General features: G+C 41.4%; 1 protein-coding gene and 1 pseudogene across 4 annotated transcripts in view; one reads left to right on the forward strand and one right to left on the reverse strand.

Annotated features, from left to right (window-relative positions):
• Positions 1–22: 22 nt before the first annotated feature.
• Positions 23–21,577, forward strand: part of ACADSB (acyl-CoA dehydrogenase short/branched chain) — a 41,738-nt gene continuing 20,183 nt past the window's right edge. For 2 of the 3 annotated variants that reach the window (XM_081267777.1, XM_081267778.1), the window contains exons 1-3: positions 23–199; positions 20,217–20,376; positions 21,329–21,429. In XM_081267777.1, coding sequence (XP_081123903.1) covers positions 158–199; positions 20,217–20,376; positions 21,329–21,429 — 303 coding nt within the window. In that variant the 5' untranslated portion in view covers positions 23–157. The remainder of the gene's footprint in view (positions 200–20,216; positions 20,377–21,328; positions 21,430–21,577) is intronic. The other variant, XM_081267779.1, reaches the window with a different exon arrangement.
• On the reverse strand, positions 19,127–20,184 carry LOC308634159 (histone H3.3A-like; annotated as a pseudogene). The gene has a single exon. The product of its transcript is annotated as a histone H3.3A-like (transcript).

A 21,577-nucleotide genomic window follows, 5' to 3' on the forward strand; every position in this document is an offset into this window, starting at 1 on the left:
GGCACTGTTTGTCTCTCTTAGGGTTCCGTAGGCACGAGGGGGCGTCGTCTCCGGGGGTGTGTGAGGGGCGGGGCCCGGATCGGCCCGCCCCCAGGTGGCGGGCGCGAGGCCAGAAGCGCAGAACCTGGACTGCAGAGCGTTCTCGCCTGCGGCGGCTATGGAAGGCCCAGCTATTCGGCTGCTGCGGAGCAGCGGTCTGGTAAGTGCGTTTGTGGCGAGCGTCCTGGGCCCCCGGGACGACAATGGTCCCCGACATCGTCGTCGTCGGGGTCTTCTAACCGGTTGGGAGCCGGTCCAGGGCCCGCTCCTCGCTCGGACCGCTGGTCCCCTCAAAGCCTCCACCCAGGGGCGGATGGCCACCGCGACCTCGCCCAGCGCTCGGGCGGAGCTGGCTTCCGTTTGCGTTGGAGGGGGCGGGGGTCCATCCCAAGCGTGGGGTCGGAGCGCTGGCCGGGCAGGAGACCCTCACAGGCCACTGGTGAGAGGCAGCCAGACTGGTCTTGGACTCTCAGGTGCCCTAACCCGGCTTTCCCCGTGACTAATGACCCCGCTAAAAACAGGCCGGGTCTCGTTCCGGCAGGTGTCTCCTGCCTCCTCCGCAGCCCCGCCCGCCGGGTGGAAGGGTCCCGGGGGTCGGAGGGACCTGCCAGCCGGGGAGAGAATTCCCTCCGTCCGCGTCGCACGCTGGGCCTGCCGTCCTGCAGGGAAGGGCACCCCAGGGCTCGGGGGAGCCCCTTCTGGAGCCGCTTCCCGAAGCCTCCCGTGGTACCTCCTGCTCTGGACCCTAGCAAACTGCTCACTCCTCCGCATCCCTGTGTCGGGATTGGTACTTACACGTTGAACATCCCTGTCCTCTTCAGCCCTGTCATCATATGGCGGGTTTTCAAAAATCCTCACACGTTTGGATACCCTGGGTTTCTCAGTAAAGGTGGTACTTTGGAAATTTTCCTTCTGCTGACGGTTGCTTTTTATACTTCGTTTGCTTTTGCTTTAACGAATCAAAGGCTCTTGTATTGCTGCTTGTCTCTTTTGCCCAGAGGCAGAACTCTTTTATAACTTCATCTCACATTAGAGACAATTAATGTTATCTGACTATTTTATAAGCTCGTGGTATTAAGAAAATTAGTAAAGTCATATCAGTGTATTGTCACGAAGGGATAGAATGTGTTCGCATGATTGCTGTTGAATAGTTTTATAACTGTTGACTAATAATGTAAAGTTTTATGGGTTTCATGTTTTGAATCTGTTTTAGGGCCAAAAATAATGACCACATAATGTGTGCTCTACATGTTCCTGGTTCTCTGCCTGCTTCTGATCTCACTTAATTCTCAGAAATAACATAATAAGTACTAGTTAATCTTGCAGATGCAGATTGCAGAAATGATTTAAGTGAATTCCCAAAGCTAGAAAGTGACAGAACTTGTGTTGAAACTCTGGTCTGATTAAAAACCCAACCTGCGTGCACTGCTGCCTCCCCTTCCTTAATGTCAGGAAGCTAGCTATTTTGTTTAGATTTGTTGGTTTTATTATGGTAATGGTCCTTCATAGTTTTCAGAGCATATATTACCATATATAATTGAATGCTGACTGTAGCATGATAGTTAAGAATGTGCATACTGTAGCCTGACTGCCTGAGTTTGAACCCAGGCTCTGTCACTTTCTAGTGGCAAAATCTTGGCCAAGTTTTTTACTTTCTTTGATCTCAGTTTTCGGACTCTAAAATGGAAAGAATAATACTACCTACTCCCTAAGATTATTGTGAAGATTGAATGAGTTCATATTCTAAGGCTCTTAGAATAGTACCCAGTCTATAGTTGGCTTTTTTAGTAAATGTTAGCTCTTATTCCAGGCATGAGGCTTTGTGTCCACGACAGATGTAAGAAGGACTAAAACACCCTACCTTCAAGAAGTTTTGTCTTTTCCTGAAGATTTTATAACTTTATCTAATTACATATTCATTTAGGTGTGAAACAAATCCTAAAGGGTCCACAGCTGGCCATGAGTTCAGAGGACAGAGTGATGAGTAGGAACATTGAGCAAAGACAGACTCTGGTAGCTGGTTTTAGAATTTAGGAAGCTTAGGCGGGGGAGCTTTGTAGCAAATGGGGAGTGAAATGTACATTTTAAGGAATTTGGGGGTTTATCATTTTGAGTTGTGGAGAGCCACTGAAGGTTTAGAGCCTCAGAGGTACTTAATCAGAGCTAAAGTGTAGTTAGCTGTGGTAGCGGGTGCCTGGAAGATAACAAGTTGGGGCTAATTTTGATCCCTATCCAGAGACAAGTGTTACTAATCAACAAAGTTAACACTGTTTTTTTGTTTTGTTTTGTTTTGTTTGGGGTTTTTTTTTGGCACCCAGGTAGAGAGAGCTTGGTAGGTGCCATGGTTTGAATTTGACTTCCAAAGTTCATTTGTTGGAAACTTGTTCCCCTGGGAGGTGGGGCCTGAGGAAGGTATGTTTAGGGCTTGGGTTCATTGCCCTCATGGATGGATAATGCCATCTTTGTGAAATTTTGTTCCTCTTGCTCCCTCTTACTCTCTCACCTGTCACAACAAGATGCCAGCGCCTTGATCTTGGCCCCTCCAACCTCCAGAACTTTGGGGAAATGAATTTCTGTTTATTTAAATTACCAAGTTGGTAGTATTCTGTCATAGCAGAACAAAAAGGACAAAGAAAGTAAGTTGGCAAACAAATTATCCTTGAGCAATAAGGGAGAAAAATAATCACAGGCTGTGTCATGCTGCTTGAATTTAATCCTCTCTGCTACCTCTTAGCATTATGACTTCAGACAAGGGACTTCCCCACTCTCCTTCCATTTCCTTTTCTGCAAAGTGAGAGAACAACAGTATTAAGTGAAATAGTAAATGCTAAGTACTTAAGACACAAAAATACTCAAAGCCACTAGCTAATCATACAGGCAGAACCCGTTACCAATAATACCATGAGGGGGGCTGGGGATGTGGCTCAAGCAGTAGCGCGCTCGCCTGGCATGCGTGCGGCCCGGGTTCGATCCTCAGCACCACATACAAACAAAGATGTTGTGTCTGCTGAAAACTAAAAAATAAATATTAAAAATTCTCTCTCTCTCTCTCTCTCTCTCTCTCTCTCTCTCTCTCTCTCTCTCTCCCCTCTCACTCTCTCTTTAAAAAAAGAAAAAAAAAATAATACCATGAGGGAAGAGGCAGGGTGTCTTTGCCTTATGCGAAGTACTTGGACAGGTCTTGGAGATTTATAAGTTTACAACAGGGGCCTTGACATCAAGGAAATTACAGTTTTAATTGGGGAGATGGGATGTTAAAATGTGTGGTAAATGTGTGTGAAAATGAATACTGGGACAGTAGTAGAAGATAGCTAGGATGTCTAATGCTAATAGTATGGGCAAATGTGCTTATACGAAGTGGGGTTTGAACTGACCATCTAAAGAAGGAATCGCTTAGCTTTTATCCTGCTTTTAGTTGCCTATCAGGCATCTGCAGCCATACACAAGGCCCAAGTGAAGAGAGAGTGCTTTTAGGACAGCAGCCTCTAAGTTCTTGACGCAGCGTGTAAAGGAAAAGTAATTTAGGGTAATGAAAGGAAGATGAGTAATTCTGTTTTAGACATGTTTAAAATGTTATCAACACCTTAAAAAGTATTTTGGAGGCTGGTCAGTAAATAGACCTGGAAAGTAGTAGGAAAATAGAAGCTAGAAATATAGATGCCAGAGCCACAGAGAGCTATGGGGCATCTGAGGGAGAGTAAAGAGGAGATGACAAGTCTGAGCCTTTGGAGTAGCGTGCAGACCATTCTGAGTGAACATCGAAGGGAGGCAAAGAAGCAGGAGAATTAGTAGAATGGAGTTAGAGGAGACTTTGCAACAAATATATCATATTCAGAATTGGAGCAAAAAAGGAGAAGGATATTTGAGAGCAAAAGTACAAGCGGAATCTGTGTCACAGAAAGTAAAGGAAACAAACCAGTGAAGGACAGGGAGTTGTTTAGACACAGTAGGTCCTGCACTTGGAGCTGCTGGAATACAAAACAAGCTGGCTGTGAACGCCTGCAGCACACCCTCCACTCAGCTTGGTATCCGCCTGACCCTGCAAACATTGATTGAGCAACTTCTGCTCTGGAACCCTGGCTTCCTGACTTCTAGTTAAGTGTTCTTTGTGCTACATAACATCCGCAGTCTTGGCTGGGCACAGAATCACGAACCACCACACACCTTGTAGATTCAAACAGCAATTCTTTATTCCCGAACTCACACTGGCCTCTACACACGTTCTGGGGAAATCCAAGTTCTCTGCCGCCCAATTCACCTACTCCACGAGGCTTTCTTTTCCAATACTTTTTGAATCTCACGAGAACTCAAGGGAGCTCAAGGATCGGGCGTGCCTGAGGCAGCAGGATACGCCCTATTCCCCCACAGGGTACACCTTAAACCTGAAACTTCCCTAAACCCTAGGACGCGATACTCCCTAAAACCTGATCAGCTCTAAACCCGGATCCGCCCTGGTTCTTGAGCAAGCTCACCTTTCTCAAACACACATGCAATGTCACAGCGAATTTCCATGGCAAGTCCTGACATGGGGTACGCTGGAAAGGAAATTTCAATGTGTCATTCCTACTTGGCAATGGCCCTCAGCAATAACGTGTCTTCCCTGAAAAGGAGGGTATCAAAGGAGTTCACAGTCCCCAATAAGGTGTTAGACCCAAATAACTTCATAAAAAGTAATCCTATCATTTAAGATTTCTTTGGAAATAGAAAAAACGGAACATCTGGTGTCATTTTTGTACACTGGTGATTTAGGAATGAGAACTTGTTGGCATGGCCAGGGTTGTACAGAAAATAAACAGGTATTCTTTTTGTTAATTCCTGGGTACTATGCCCTGTCTTGGTTTGTTTAGTCCTCTTTTGAAGCAGTCACTATTATTTTAAAAGGTTGAGGGATTGTTAGGAAATTACAGAGATAAAATGAGGAGCCAGAAACACGTGGAAGGGAAAAAATTATACCATTTGTAGTTTTGGAGAATTTCAAGAGCAAAAGTCTCTGTTTTGAAGAAAGCAAGCAGAAGGTGGTGAGATTTTGGTGTGGAAATTTGGGCTTGGGGAAGTGAAAGCAGAGAAAGAGGCAACATAAATGGGGTAGGCAGCATTTCAACCAGATCCTACTGTGGATATTCCAATTTTAGTCAGAATTCAGTGGAAGTTTGGAAGTTTGTGTAGAAGATTGGAATCCTTTAGCTGTTGGGAGTCAAGAAAGGAACATTACATAATTTATTATTTTATCCCTAATCAGTGTCTTAAGAACTCCAGTGGATGCCTGAAACCAAACATAGCAGTGAACCCTCTATATGCTGTGTTTCTCCTATCTTATGTGCTTATGGTAAATGTTGCCTTTTTACTTACAGAAGGCACCTTACAGCTTCTTTTTATCATACCCATATTTCTAGCCTTACTACTCTTGCACTTTGGGACCACAAGGAAGTAAAATAAGGGTTACATCAACATAAACATTGTGATACTGCAACAACTAGTTGGGCAAGTGGAGAATACTGTGCTAAAAAACAGAGTTGTCCTAACACAATAACAACAAATCCTTATTGTTTCCCCTATTCCACTACAGTGGTGTCAACATTACCTTAAACTGTATAAACATCCCAACAACCACAGTCAGAAACATGGCCTAAGCTATAACTCAGCCTTCTGAAAATACAGCAGCATGTGTAAATAAACCTTGCCTTTCTCCTATTGATCTGTCCATTGTCAACCCCAACACCATTTAACTAAGAGTGGTAGAGAAAAGTGCAGTGTGTATAGTTCTGTGGAATTTGTCACAGGTCAATTTTTTGTAATCATTACCGCAATCAAGATACAAAGATGATCAGAGAAAACATTCAACATTTGTTTTTTGGGGATTGGCTAACTTCACTTAGCATTATCTTCTCCAACGCCAACCATTTACCTGCAAGTGCCATGATTTTGTTCTTTTTTAATGCTGAGTAAAATTCCATTGTGTATATATGCCGTATTTTTTTTAATCCATGCATCCACTGAAGGACATTTAGGTTGGCTCCACAGTTTAGCTACTGTGAATTGTGCTGCTATAGACATTGATGTGGCTGTGTCCCTATAGTATGCTGTTTTTAAGTCTTTTGGGTATAGTACGAGGAGAGGAATAGCTGGATCAAATGGTGGTTCCATTCCCAGATTTCCAAGGAATCTCCATTCTGCTTTCCATATTGGCTACAACAATTTGCAGTCCCACCAGCAATGTATGAGTGTACCCTTTTCCCCACATCCTCGCCAATACTTATTGTTGTTTGTCTTCATAATAGCTGCCATTCTGCCCGGAGTGAGATGATATCTTAGAGTAGTTTTGATTTGCATTTCTCTGCTCATAATGGGGTAGGGAGGGAGAGCATGGGAGGATTAGATGAATTCTAGATAGGGAAGAGGGGTGGGAGGGTAAGGGAGGGGGCAGGGATTAGGAAGGATGGTGGAATGTGATGGACATCATTATACAAAGTACATGTATGAAGACTTGAATTGGGTGTCATACTTTATACACAAACAGATATGAAAAATTGTGGTATATATGTGTATTAAGAATTGTAATGCAAAAAAGTACATGTATAAAGGCATGAATTGGTGTGAACATACTTTATATACAGAGATATGAAAAATTGTGCTCTATGTGTAATAAGAATTGTAATGCATTTCACTGCTTTCGTGTATTAAAAAATAAAATAATAAAAGATTAAAAAAAAATACAAAGATTTCTTGAGACCAAATTCAGTTCTCTGTCTTTGTTGGCGGATAGCACTGGTGTTGGAGACAGAACTTGATTTTCTGCTTCTGCTGGCAAGTGAAGCCCATGCAAGCTGCAGGCCTCTGTGGTGGAGAAAGCCCATTTTAGTGGTAGCAGCTATTTACATTAGGGAATGCCTTCATGGGTTAGCTCAAGTGTCGCAGCCAGCAAAGCATGATTCTTCTCCACCACCATTGAGTGGCATGTTGCAACTTTTCGAAACTCTTAAGGCGCAGCTGGTTTGCCCTCCAATGTTGCAACAGACCCCAACAGCTCACCACCAACTTCTTTCAGGGTTCTTGTCTGACATTATCTGAATAATGAGCTGGGCGTGGTGGTGAATGAGCTTGGCATGGTGGCGCACACCTGTATTCCCAGTGGCTCAGGATGCTGAGGCAGGAGGATCACAAGTTCAATACCAGCCTCAGTAACTTAGTGATGCCCTAAGAGGTATCAAAATAAAAAGGGCTGGGATGTAGCTCAGTGGCTAAGCGACCCTAGGTGCAATCCCTGGTACCAACAGCAACAAAAAATCTGAAGAATGAAATTCATGAAAAGTAAAAGGAATAGGAGTTAGTTATTCAAGTGTGAAGAATAGAAACAGAACTCTCACAGGGGTAAGAGGAGACCTGAGCGTGCTAGTCTGGGGGTTTATATAGCTCTAGGGTCAGCACTGTGGGTCCAAATTTAGGCTATTCAGGGTTTGGAAAAGTCTAACCCATGAGTCTGAACTTCCACTCAGGTCTGCCCCACTTCTATTTTCTTGCAGCTCATTGGGAAGCTAGAGGTTGAGGTCAGTGGATTGTGAATGTTCAGGGGTTTGGACTAGAGTACTATGTGGAACTGATGTCCCCACAGGCTAAGGCCTGAGCTTGCTGCCAGTGCTTCAACCTAGCCTGGCTGCCTCTCCACAGCTCAGAGACAAGGGCTTGGCTTCAGTTGCAGGATCATTTTTAATAAAAGTTCTACCATACCATTCCCATCTAACCCTCTCCTGCCTTACCCTGCCCAGGGCCTTGTGCATGCAAGGCAAGCACTCTACCAACTGAGCTATATCCCCAGCCCTAGAAAGCTGTTCTTGTATACAGTAAACTATATTGCAACTATTTAACAAAGGAGTGAAAAAGCTTAATATGAAAAGATCTCCAGAATGTATTGCTCCATGAAAAAAAAAAAAAAGACAAGCTATGTAATATGCTTCCTTTTGGAAAGGACAGGAAGGAAAATAAGAATGTATATTCCTATTTGAGTATGTTTGTTTAGAGCCAGGCATGGTGGCATAGGCCTCTAATCCCAGTAGCTCGGGAGGCTGAGGCAGGAGGATGGTGAGTTCAAACCCAGTCTCAGCAAAAGTGAGGTGCTAAGCAACTCAATGAGACCCTGTCTCTAACTTAAAAATATAATAACTAGGACTAAGGATGTGGCTCAGTGATTGACTGCCAAAAAAAACCAAAACACTAGAAGGATTCTAAGGAAATCAGTCAAAGTGGTTACCTATGGGAGAATTTGAGAAGTGGACTAGATCAGGAGGTTATGACAGCTTTCTTGAAATGTGTTTGTGTTATATACTGAACAAAATAAGTTTTAAAGACGGACAACTGGGGATGGGGGTATTAATAAGGAGGCACATTCATGAATTATTATCTTAGAATCTAGGCAACAAGTGAAAGAACAGGTTGGTTTTTGAATGTTGCAAGAGGAGTTGAGTTTTCATCCTCCAAAGAATGGAGTGCAGTAATGTTAAAGAAAAACATTATTGGCACTTATTAAAGCACAGCAGGGAAGACTTTTTCAGAATGGTCATGGTAGATAAAAGAACCACTGCAGCAGGATCTTGCAGTTGGGGGAGATTAGACTCAAGTCTTAATACAGCATAGGCAAGTGGGCCTGGATAGCCAGGGAGCAGTGTGGGAGTCAGAGGGTAGAAAATAACTAACAGCTGGGCACAGTGGCACATGCCTGTAATCCAGTGGCTCGGGAGGCTGAGGCAGGAGAATCACAAGTTCAAATCCATCCTTAGAAACTTAGCAACTCAGTGAGACCCTGTCTCTAAATAAAATACAAAATAGGGCTGGGAGTGTGGCTCAGTGGCCAAGTGTCCCTGAGTTCAATTCCCAGTACCAAAGAAAAAAGAAAGAAAATTGACTAAGAGAAAACATCAGGAGTAAAAGAGATTCTGACTAAACTGAACTAACAGAATTCATGCTGAAGATGTCTAGAGTGTTCAGACATTCCCTGGGGTGGAGGTTGAGGGGGAGGAGTCTGACCAGATATTAAGGGTTGTCAAATATTAGAAGGGGGCTTCTGGCTGAACTGACTTAGCAGGGTTCTTTGCTACAACTAGATTTCACAAGGAAGTGCTCAGATGAGCCTAGGAAAAGGCGCAGAAGCCTAAAGTTTGGCTAGGCAGTGACTTTGTCAGTAAACCACAATATTCCAGCCCAGACTCCATATTCTAGTTACCTGGGGGGGAGATTTGTTAGAAACAAAGAAGCCCATCATCTTAAGTGGTGAAACTAAGAGAGCTCTTTTTTTAAGCTCCCCAGGTGATTTGGGTATGCAGTCAAGAGTGGTTTAGGGGCTAAGGGAACTTCCCTTTATACCCTCTGAAGGTTTGGTGATTGAGCCTGCTGAAACAAACTGACAACATACAGATTAACAGGAACAAAGGCATGCAAGTTTATTCTGCGCACACTGGCATCATAAGCAAGTGAATATCCAATAACTCAGAAGTTTGGAACTTATGTACCTTTGTTACAGGACCAGGTCTGTCTGCTCCCCACTCAGTAGCCAATACTCAAGAGATAAATCAGTTTTATTCATGAGCTGGTACCCTGAGAAGATGAGGGAACTTAATATCTCAGAGCCACATCTTTGGGAACTCAGTTATGTGAAAGGGCATTTATAGGGAGGGAAAGGGGGTTCAGGGTGGGGGGGGGGCATGGGCAGGAAGAGGACATGCTGAGTCATCCATCCTGGCTTGATAATCATCTCTGTCAATCAGGAGATATTTTGTTTTCTCTTTCTTGCCAGAATATCCTTACAACAACTGACCTTCATCTCCTAGGACAGTCTTTGTAATTCTTCAGATAAACAGTATTTTCCTGCAAGTTAAACATTAATTATACTTCTGTTTTTTTGTTGAAGAACATTATTTGCAAGTTGAATGTTTTGTGTTAAATGATATACATTTTGATCTGGTTTGAAGGTAATCAGATACCCAGGGTTCTGTAAATCTACCGAAAAGTTACTGATAGGAAGTTTATAAACTCATATGTCTTTTTAGTTTTAGCTAACCTTGCAGTTTAAGATGCAGAATAAGGGAGGAGAACAAAACAACTTTTGCCAGAGAATAGTTTTAATCTGTTAGGTGGCTTCAGCTAAGAGGTGTCTCTACAGCTGTTTGTAGGAGACTAATTATCTGCATGACATCCAAAATTAGCTGAAAGCAAGTAAATCTAGAGGAATTGTTTAGGTTTTCCTTCATTTACACCATCTTTATAAGGAAGTGGAAGAAGTGTGCTGTTTGAGAATACAGCAGTCCCACCTTATCTACAAGAGATACTTTGTAAATCCCCAGTGGATGCCCCAAACCATGGATAATATCAAACCCTATTATTCAATACCTTTTCTCTTTTAACTAAGCTAACTTATTGCACTATGGCCATAAGTTTTGTAGCTTAAGATATGACCACAAATCCAGGATAAATTTCTTTTCCCTTCTTCACAATTTTATGGGTAGAGGATTCATTCTTACTGTAGTTGTTAGCAACCTCAGTGTACAGTTTTCCTCTTTCCTTATTAAATCAAGCTTTTACCTTTTCACTTAAAGCATGCACTTGTGTTCTTGCTTCTCCATGTTTGAATTGCCAGCATTGTTTCTCTTGTACTTTGGGCCTATGTTAAGTGCTTTAAGAGTTATTTGAACACAACCACTGCCACATAGCAACAGTACAGCCTACATGTCTATTAAGGGATTAAGTGATTAATGGGCCAGCAAATGCAGCAGGACACAGGGATCATTCAGTCCTTATTGGACAAAGCAAGATGGTCTCTACCATCTTTCATTATACTCAGAATGGCATGCAATTTAGAACTTTCTAGTTGTTTATTTCTGGAATTTTCCAGATAATATTTTCAGATCACAGGTAACTAAAACCATGAAAAGCAAAACCAAAGATAAGGAAGAAAACATGTAAATGGTTTTTAGGGAGATGAATGGGCCCAAAGAACAGGTAATACAAAGTTAACAGGATCTGCACAGGTGATGTTGCTCCAGTCTTCCATCCTGCAAGTTAATCTTCCCTGTTTGATAAAATTATGGTGGTGGAAGAGAAAGGGCGGTACATTACCTTCCTTCTGAAGGGACTTCCCTTGGTCAGATAAGGTGAACCTTAGCTCTCTGCTCTTTAGGAGAGAGGTTGGAGATGGGGGAGGGGAGTCAGAAAGACCTTGAAGCCATTCCTTTGGTTTAACTCAGGATGTCAAGCACCATTCTTTAGGGTCTCACTTCCTGACCCCCAGCATTGGAAACCTCTGATTTAAATCTCAGGAGCACTTGTTTTGTAGACAGTAATAGAGTAGTTGGTAGATATTCTCAGAATAAACCAATCTCTTTTTTTTAAATACTTTTTTTAGTTGTTGATAGACCTTTATTTTATTTATTTATATGTGGTGCTGAGAATCGAACCCAGCGCCTCACACATGCCAGGCAAGTGTGATACCACTGAGCCAAAGCCACAGCCCTAAACCAATCTCTTCAGTTTAATTATGTGTCATTTTATTTGTCAGTTAAATTCTTAAGAAATCCATAAGATGGTTCTGTAATATCACGGTGAACACATTATCCAAAATTTACTTCTAGGCTTTTAAAGGCAAGCCTACTTTGAAATCCCAAAGCATACATGATTCAGTCAATTATACATACTTTAAAAGGTCTAAACATCAAAGTTTTAAAAAATATTTCTAATATAATGAATAGTGCAGGAACTAGTATAACTATCAGTGAACCCACTTTTGATATAGATTTATATTTAAACAAATAAAACAATGCTATCATAAACCCACACTTCATACTCCTTCTGTAATCCCAATTCTGAAGCTGGTATGTGTGCTTCCCGTTCATGTCAGGAACTTCTACTGCATCTGCATGTACCTTTAAGAATATATGCCGTCATTTAGTGTGTTTTAAAAGTGTACATAAATGTTGTTATCCTGAACAAATCATTTTTGTGCTCAATATTGTCAAAATTTATCTATGAAAGATATCAGTCTCACTGCTACAAAGCAGACTTTAAAGTTTACTTAACTACTTTGTAAATAAAACTGGTACTTTACACACAAATCAAGGGAAAAGCCTGATTTGTTTAGTTTCTACACCAATTACAAAGTGTTGTATTTACCACTAAAGGGAGCTAATTCAAAATTCACTAAGCAACTAAAGTTAAACTTGTGTTGACAAAAAAAAAAAATTATACATGTAGCTCCCCCTTCACTTTAACTCCTGTAAAATATTCTCTTGAGTCAATATATTACAATTTATGCATTCCTATGTTGATAATAAGGCTTTTTATTTTTGACCCTTACAAACACCACTGCATCCTTTGCATTTGTGTACTTGTTCATATGAACTAAAGTAAAAATTATGGGACCTTTCCATAGTAAGGTCTTGGTCTGTTTTGGGCTGTTAGAATACTATTGACTGGATTATAAAGAACAGAAGTTTGTTCTTCACAGTTCTGAAAACTGGGAAGTCCAGAATCAAGGTGCCAGCAGGCTCAGTTGTCTGGTGAGGACTTTCCTTACTAAGGACAAGTGTCCTCACAAGGCAGAATGCAGAAGGGCAAATGAGCTGAATGCCATGTGAAGCGTCTTTTATGTTCATGCCGGGAAAAACCTCATGGCCTCATCAGCTTCAAAAGGCCCCACTTCTTTTTTTTGGGGGGGGGGGTACCGGTGATTGAACTTGGGGGCACTTGACCACTGAGCCACATCCCCAGCCCTATTTTGTATTTTATTTAGAGACAGGGTCTCATTGCTTAGCGCCTCGCTTTTGGCTGAGGCTGGCTTTGAACTCGAAATCCTCCTGCCTCAGCCTCCCTGCACCTGGCTTGGCCCCACTTCTTAACACCATCATATTAGCCATTAAGCTTCAACCTCTAAATTTTGGAGGATACATACTTCAGTCATAGCATATCTTTATTTTTGCTCTCATTAAATTGTCCCAAGATATTATGCCAGTGATTTACACTCCAACCCACAGGATAAAGAATTTCTCCTCCCTCTCCCCCACTTTCCTTCACACTTCAGGACCAAGTAGTGATGAGGAAGCTGTAAGACAGTTCAGAACTGGAGGAAAATAGGGCAGAAACAAGACATGGGAATTGGGCACAGGAGCAAAGGCAGGGTGAAGATGTTCTTGGTGGACTGAATCTGTTGAGAACAAATACAAGGAAGCCTGAAGAACACAGAGATGTCTGGTGATCTGACTGAGATGAGCTTCTGGTAATTGGTGGCGGGTGGGCATCTTGAGATAGGGGGTTGAGGAGTGAACGGGGTGACACATGGAGACAGCAAATAAAGCCATGCTTTGGCAATATTTGGGTATGTGGGTGAGGGAGAGAAAGGATAGTAGTTAGAAGTGGAGGCAAGGTCAGTGAGAACAAGACAAGATGGGGAGAATCTGCAGGTTGTTGTCATGCCAATGAAAGGCTTAAAGGGAAATGGCAAAGATGAGAAGGCAAAACTGGTGACTGAGGATCCTGAGAGGGCAGGAAGAATGGGACCCAGAGAAGAGCTGGAGGACTGGCCTTGAGAGAAGGGACACTAACATGAGAGAAGAAGGGGGAAATGCAGATGCAGTACAGTTTGTGGGTGTAGCAGTGAGCACTTGTGTTGGTTCCGCTTGTTGGCATTTATCTTCTCTACCAGGAGAAGTACTAACTGACCATGAAGGGTGGGCCTTCGAGCAGAGTGTGGATTTGAGGTCGTCATTTAAAGCTCAGGAAAGGGACTGAGTGCAGATACTCAGGTGCAGACAGTCTTGAGCACTGAGTTGAGGGTGTTGGTGGCCATGGACTTATATTTGTATGAGGCTCCCTGTGTGTCTCCTGACTGAGAGGTCACAGTGATGTTTGAACATGGTTATTTCAGGTGCTCACACGTAGGGGAGCTGGTTGGAGAGAAATGGGATGAGCCTGCATGCAGGTCTTCTGAAAGGACAGCATCTCAACACAGAGTTTTTTAAAGGAGAAGAAAATAGGGGTAAGAATGTTTCGTGTATAGTGAAGTAAATGTTGGCAAAGATCAACTGTGGAGCCGATGCTGGGTAGTGGAGGTAGTGCAGGCAGGACGGACAGCTGGAGAGAAAGAAGTTAGATGAGTTGAAGAGGCTGGAGAACTGGTAATATTCAGAAACAAGTTCAGTGTCATAGTTAGCAGGCAAGCTAGAGGGACAGGAAGCTGTGATCTGAAATGGAGACTTCTAGAGAGAATACTGAGGGATGACTTGGAGCAGATGGCTGATAAAATTGGAAAAGTCACTGGGTGTGAGAAGAGGTCAGGGCCAGTGTCAAGTTAGCCTCATGGACTCTGACCTTCCAAAACTCCCGGTTGGTGTTGGGTAGAGAGGCTATTTGTGGGTGAAGTTCAATAAACAAGGGAAATTGTCCAGGAGGACAGAGATGCTGGGGTGAAGGGTGGGAAAGGGTGCTGTTGATTGTTATCCTGAGTGTCAAGGGAAATCGTCTCCTCTCTCACTCCCTCCCCTTCCTCCTTCCTCCCACAAGAGGATGCAGGTATAATGTTCTTGAAGCTTCACAAAGTAGTAGGAGTTAAGAGACCCCTCACCTCTAGAAAGGCAGATTGTGAGAGAAGGAACAATTTCCACCTGAGTGAACTTCCGGGGAAGTGTGTACTTGGAGCAAAGTCGCCTTCACTCCAGGAAGGAGGAATGTTCTCAGAAGCTGAGAGGGAAGCAGCCTTTTGTCATGCTCTCTAGTGATGGACATCTGAGTTGACAGTGGGCAGATAGTCCCTCTCAGAGAGGAAAGAGGCAGAAGTGCACCCTCAGAAGGAACCAGTGTCTGTGGGGATTTAAGGTGACACGCTGTTGTGTTGTATGGAAGCATTTCCTTGGGATAGCCTCATTGGTTCTGTCCTTGTTGGTCAGTATAACTTCTTGTTACGTCTGCCTTTGCCTTTCATGCATTGTGGAAGCTTCTAGACTTGAAGTACTTTAGATATGCTGAAACAGTACTTTATTATGCTAGAGCATAGTGGAGAAGGAGTGATGACTAACACGGTGGCTAAGTTTGAGTTTAGCAAAAGGTTTACCAGAACATTCTTGCCATTAATCAGGTGTTCTTAACTTGTTTGTGCCATGAGTAAGGAGTCCCACCCACGTCCCGTGAGGGTGGTGGGAATGGGGTTCCCCTCCATGGAATGGGCTGGCTGAGAAATAAAAGCTAAGAGAAATAAAATGGCTAAAAACCACAAAACACAGAAAGTAGTTTCAAAAGCAGGGGCAGGACAGGGAAGCTGATCAGACAGGTTGAGCTTCTAGACAAAATGAAGCCCTTGCCTGCTTTATGTATATCCGGAAACATCAAAGAGATTCTATGGAATGTTCTTCTCCAAAAAAGGTTAAAGGTGGGCTGTTCAGTTCCTAACAGGTTACGCCCGTCTCCAGAGCTACTGTGAGGAACCTTCCTAGCAGAGGGGAAGGAAGGTCACATGCATTGGCAATCTGTTGCTGTGGCCTAACTCTCCCTGACTTCATGCTAGAGAAGATCCTCATGTATTTCTCAAATGGCTTCCTGCAAAGGAGTGTACAGCAGCTAGGTGCAGTGGCACACACCTGTAATCCCAGTGGTTTGGGAGGCTGAGGCAGGAGAATTGTGAGTTCAAAGCCAGCCGTAGCAGCTTATCGAGGCACTTAGCAACTCAGTTGAGATCTGTCTCTAAATAAAATACAAAAAAAGGGTTGGGGGAAAAAAGTGTGGGCAGGTGAGGGGGGAGATGTGGCTCAGTGGTTAAGTGCCACAGGTTCAGTCCCCAGAACCAAAGAAAAAAAAAAGAGTATACAGCAATGCAGTGAAGTTTATATCTTTTCCAAAATTTTTTAAAATGTATAACACGAAAGATATGGGATTATAAAGGAAATCAATTATAATAAAACAATTATAAAATATTTTAAAATTTGATTTAGTAATATGTGCTTCTTAAATAAGACCTGGCAGTCGTTATAATAGCTGTTGCAATTTCAAAGTCATGGTGAGCACAAACAGTATCTTAAGCTATGGGCATCCACTTGATATAATATGAAAATAGATGTAATTTCTTTTGGTAGTAGAGTTTACAGATGCTGCTAATACTACCATAACATGCTGCCCAAGATATGGGGACATGGCTATATTTTGGTTAGAGATTTATGAAATAAAGGTATTATTCCCCACCCCCCAACCAAGTTCATAGTCTTTATTTTTCTGTCCGGGTTTGATCATCAGCATTTCCAAGTGCAACAGAACTCTGGTCAGTTGAGTACAGAACAGATCAGACTCAAGCTCTGACACCTATCTGGCAAGGCATAAATAACCATTATTTCATCAAGTAGCAATTGCTGCTCTACACAAAAAAATGTGATGATGTGGTGCAATGGGTTATAACTGTGGAAAATCATTTTGATGGAGTGAACCCCAGAGCTGCAGCAGCTGTAGGCACCACCAAAAGGCAGAGCATGCTAGAAAATCAACATCGACATCTTGGCTGTGAGTCTAAAGGCAAGCAAAGGACAGTTCCCTTTATTAAAGATTCATATTTAACAAAGTTTCCTCCTGTCTGGTAGATAATGTCTCTTAGTACTTTGACTAAAAATGGATTCCATTCACTTAGCTTATCATCCCTGTATTTTATGATAAACATTTTCAGCAATCTTACCTGTGATTGCTTACTATTTTATGCATTTTTAAAAGTCATTTTACCTCTGTTTTCTTGTCTTTGTATCTAAAAGAATTACTCGGTGTTGAAGTTGTCATATACTTTGTCAGTAACGATATTGAGACTAAGGGATTCGCAACTGTTATCAGGAAAAATAGGTATTATCATAAGATGCACTGGATCATTTTTTCCATATTATTGGTACATTATAATTACACATAATAGTGGATTCATTGTTACATATACGTACATGCACACAATATAACAATATGATTTATCCAATATCATTCCCCAGCATTTCCCGTTTTCCTCTCTTCCTCCCTCCCCCTGGCTCCTTTCCTCTACTCTTCTGATCTTCCTTCAATTTTGATGAGATCCCTCCCCCACCTTTCTTTTCCTTTTTCCTCTCTGGCTTTCACATATAAGAAAAACTATGACCCTTCACTTTCCGAGTTTGGCTTATTTCACATAATGTTCTTAAGTTCCATCCATTTTCCTTCAAATGACATAATTTCATTCTTTATGACTGAATACAACTCTATTGTTACATATGTCACATTTTCTTTACCCATTCATCCATCGATGGATACCTAGGCTTTATAGTTTGGCTATGGTGAATCGTGCTGTTATAAACGTGATAGGCATGCATTGCTACAGTATATTGACTTTATTCTTTAGGATATATACCAAAGAGTGATATAGCTGGGTCATTTAAGACCCACTGAATTCTTAATTTTCTTAGTGGTGGGCTTTCTTTTAAATATCAGCTTAGGTACAGAGGCACTGACTAAGAGACAAAGAATTCTGTGGTAGGTTTAGTGAAGTAAATAATCTCTAGAAATAAGAAATGTGGGCAGTGTGTTGCAGTTTTTGAAGTGAATAGGCAAGTTTCATGAGCATTTTATGGAGTTTAGTTGGCTCATTCTTTCATTCATTTGATTATATTGAGGACACCATCCAAGACTGCCACTAGCATTGAGCCAAATGACCTCCATGCTTGCGTCTCTTCTCCATTTTTTTCTTTCCTTCTTCTGGTTCTCCTGTGTATCAGTTGCTGCCACTTCCCCTTCTTATGCTGCTTAACAACATTCCTCCCCATCTTGAGCCCCTTTGAACTTCTTTACCCTCTTTTTTACTTCTTTCTATCTCATCAGGAAGAATACCTCATGTATTCCCCTTTGTAGTCCAGAGTTTCCTGTCTTCTAATGGGAAAAAAGGTTTGTGCAACTTTTCCCTAAACTCATTTCTCCTGATTTTAAAAACAACAATAACAAAATGTAATGAGAAAAATGAAGACATGTTTTTCTTCAGACTGGTCAATGTTTCTTTTACCCAGGTGAATCCAGAGTAGAACACGTCTTCACCTAGGCACATAATTGCAAAGATTGGCTGACACGTAACTAAGATTGCCAGTGATATTAATTGAAGTGACTCTTGTTTCATTTTTCTCGGCTTTTCAGCGTATAATCAAAACTGTTGAGAAAGTTCATTATTACATTTGTCAGAGGCATCAGGACACAGTAACAGGGAGGTGTACTGATGGCAAGCAGTGGTAGCTGAAGGTTGATACTATTACTACTGCTATCACCACCACCACTGACTTCTAAGTTGTAGTAGAAACAGTCATTAATGTTTACTGAGTGCTTTCTGTATGATAGATACTTAGGCTAAAACCTCTCTGTGGATTGTTTCACTCAGCCTCTCAAAACTCCAATGGATTATCTTCATTTTTCCAGTCCAAAGGAAACAGATTCTGAGAAGTTTTAACTAAGAAGTTAAAAATCATTTGCCACATGAAATGGACCAAATAATGTTATATACATATACAAATATATCACAGTGAATCCCACTATTTTTTTATAGTTTAATGTATTTTAAAAGTAAACTTACAGGAACAGCAGAGAAGACTTCATATTAAAAACATATACTTACATATTGGACAACTCAGAAAAGTATAGTGAGTGGATGGAATCTACTGTAAATAAAAATGCTACAAATACCATTTAGTTGCTATCAATAAGAAATTTACCTGTTTAAAAAAAAAATCCAAATGCTGGCATTGTCCAGAAAAATTTAACAGTTTTTATGTATAATTGTTATAAAGTTGAGCTGCTGAAACTGGTTCACTGAAACATTTTGACTTGCATTAATGCTTTACATTCCCACATTTATATTAAAAGTTCACACACAAATGAAAATGGAAAAACAGCCAATACCTGATTTCTGTCCCCTATTTTTCCACTCGCAAATCATATACTTAGGTACCTTTTGACCCCGTGGGAAAAAATCTAATGTTCAGAACTACCAATGACAGGAATAAGAGAAAAAAATTTTTTTGAGATTGAAATGTTTCCCATTATAATGAATTCTTAAGCACTTTCTCCAACTGTAGCATTCTAGTTAGATGTCTTTTGGCATAATTGTTACACTTTTTGCATGGATAGCACAGAGGTTGGTGTCTTCAAAAAGGCCAACCAGATAGGCCTCACTTGCCTCCTACAAAGCACCAGTAGCTACACTCTGGAAGCGCAGATCTGTTTTAAAATCCTGAGCAATTTCTCACACCAGATGCTGGAAGGGGAGTTTGCGAATCAGAACTTCTGATAACGTCTAATTTCACGGAGTGCCACAGTACCAGGCCTATAATGATGAAGTTTCTTCACCCCTCCAGTAGAGGATGCACTCTTGTGAGCACCTTTTGTAGCTTGTTGTTTCTTGGGTGCTACACTGGCTGATTTGCAGGCAGTCTGCTTTGTAGGAGCCATGGTAGAGAGACCTCCCTACTTACCCCCTTTCTCCTTCAGGTAGAGGTCAGCACGCTGGAGGCGGCACTGGCGTTAGAGAGCAATGGGCGGCTACAAACACAATCTGAATTCCACTATTTTGTATAATTATAATGAACCAGTAGAAGAAAATCCCTTGCCCATCTAGATTGCTATTAAATATCAGATGCTAGGAGTTGAGACTAGTTCTTTAACATTTCAGAGCCTATATCCTTAACCTTTATGCTGCATAGTCTCTTACTAAGGAGACTCTGAGAAAACAAAACTAGACACTGAAGCACAGCTGCTTGGGCCAGCTGCAGGGCAGGCAGTGCCACTCCCCCAGTTGCTCCTGTGCCCCATGAGAGAATGCTCTTGACAGTGGTCAATGGTAGACATTAGCAGCGCTATATCCCAGTTTCCCTATCCAAGAAGTCAGTGAACTCAGAAATACATTTTGACAGTGAGTTCCACCTAGAAAGCTCTGTTTCCTTGATTGGAAAAAGTAACTTAGCCACCAATTTCTGGGAAAAGAAGATATAATGTTAAACTAATTTGTGTTTGTTCAAAAGACAATGAATTTTAAAATCTAAGTCAAGCTCTCATTTTGGTGAGGTGAAATATAAGAATGGGTTATGAAATTATCCCCAAAGCAACAGATGTTCAATCACTTTTTTACTTTCATGTGTGTGTATGTGTTCCCTCTTTCATCGGGGCTGTTCCTAAAGCTAAGAAGAAACTTCCCAACATGCCTGTCTTCTTGGAAAATTCCTCCTTGTGTCCTAAAATCTTCCCAGTCAGAAGCTGTCCTTGGTGTCAGAAATAATGCACTACCCTTTGTGCCACTGCAAACATTTACAGACGAGGAAATGATGATAAAGAGTGCAGGTGAGTACATTTCTCACTTTACCTTGTTACTCCTCTGGTCATGAGTGGGGTCTGCAATATGAAATTACATATGACAGATGAAAGGTGAATTCATTAAGTTTGTGAATGGAGTTTTCTGACTTTAAAAAAAAAAAATAGTGATATATATCTAAAAGTTAAAAACAACAATAGACTAAAATGTTGTCTGGTTGAAGGGCCCCCAACCTCTGTTCTCTGCTTCCCCAGTTCTTGCCAGAAGCTGCTTTATTAAAAAGTTTCTTAGAGAGCCTTGGAATGGGCACCTACTGTGGGCAGCTAGTTGTATAAAGGCCAGGGATGCTGCTAAACATCCTGTAGTTCACAGGACGACTCCACAAGAAAGACTCACCTGCCTCAAAGTGTCCATAGTGCTGAGGTGGAGAAACCTCATTCTGTGTGGCCATGCAGCTATTCAAAGGCCCATGTTAGATGGAGTGTGCTGGCATGGAAAGATCTAGACATGCGTGGGGAGAAGATTGAATGTGTTTCGTATGATTCCTTTGTGTAGAGATATAAGTTGACAGATAAATGGATAATTCATGTGTCTGTATAGATACAGATGATGTTCAAAGAAAAGTTTTCAGAAAAAATACATAATAAACATAAAAATAGTAACCTTTGGGGAGAGGGGTGGGTAGCCAGAACAGGGAATAAGGCTTTCATTTTTCATTTTATGCTTTCTGTATTGTTTATATTTTTTGTATATGTTATTTATTTTTAATGGCATCAAGGATTACAAAGGGAGTTGGAGAATTATACTTTTCTATATTAAAGAAACTTTATAATTTCTGCTTTAAAAGAATAAGTGCACTCACATGCATTTAACTTAAATTAAAAATTAAAGTTTGTCAGCAAACTATCAATGATGATTATAGTTATTATTAAAATGACTACCACTTGAACGTAGACTTAATAGTGATTCTTTTTTCTGCAGTTAAAAAATTCGCACAGGAAGACATTGCTCCTTTGGTTTCAACCATGGATGAAAATTCAAAAATGGAAAAATCAGTAATACAAGGCTTATTCCAACAAGGGGTATATATTTTATAATTCTTCCAATTTCAAGCTTCTGTAGATACTTTCCAGTGTTAACACTCAATGTGTTCTTTTAAATTTAGGGACTGTATTGAGAATAATGAACCCTTTGTTTCCTAGCCAAAAATGTCTGTGCTCTCTGTTCATT

This window comes from Spermophilus citellus, assembly GCF_964194105.1.
Source record: "Spermophilus citellus genome assembly, chromosome: 15".
Lineage (NCBI taxonomy): Eukaryota > Metazoa > Chordata > Mammalia > Rodentia > Sciuridae > Spermophilus > Spermophilus citellus.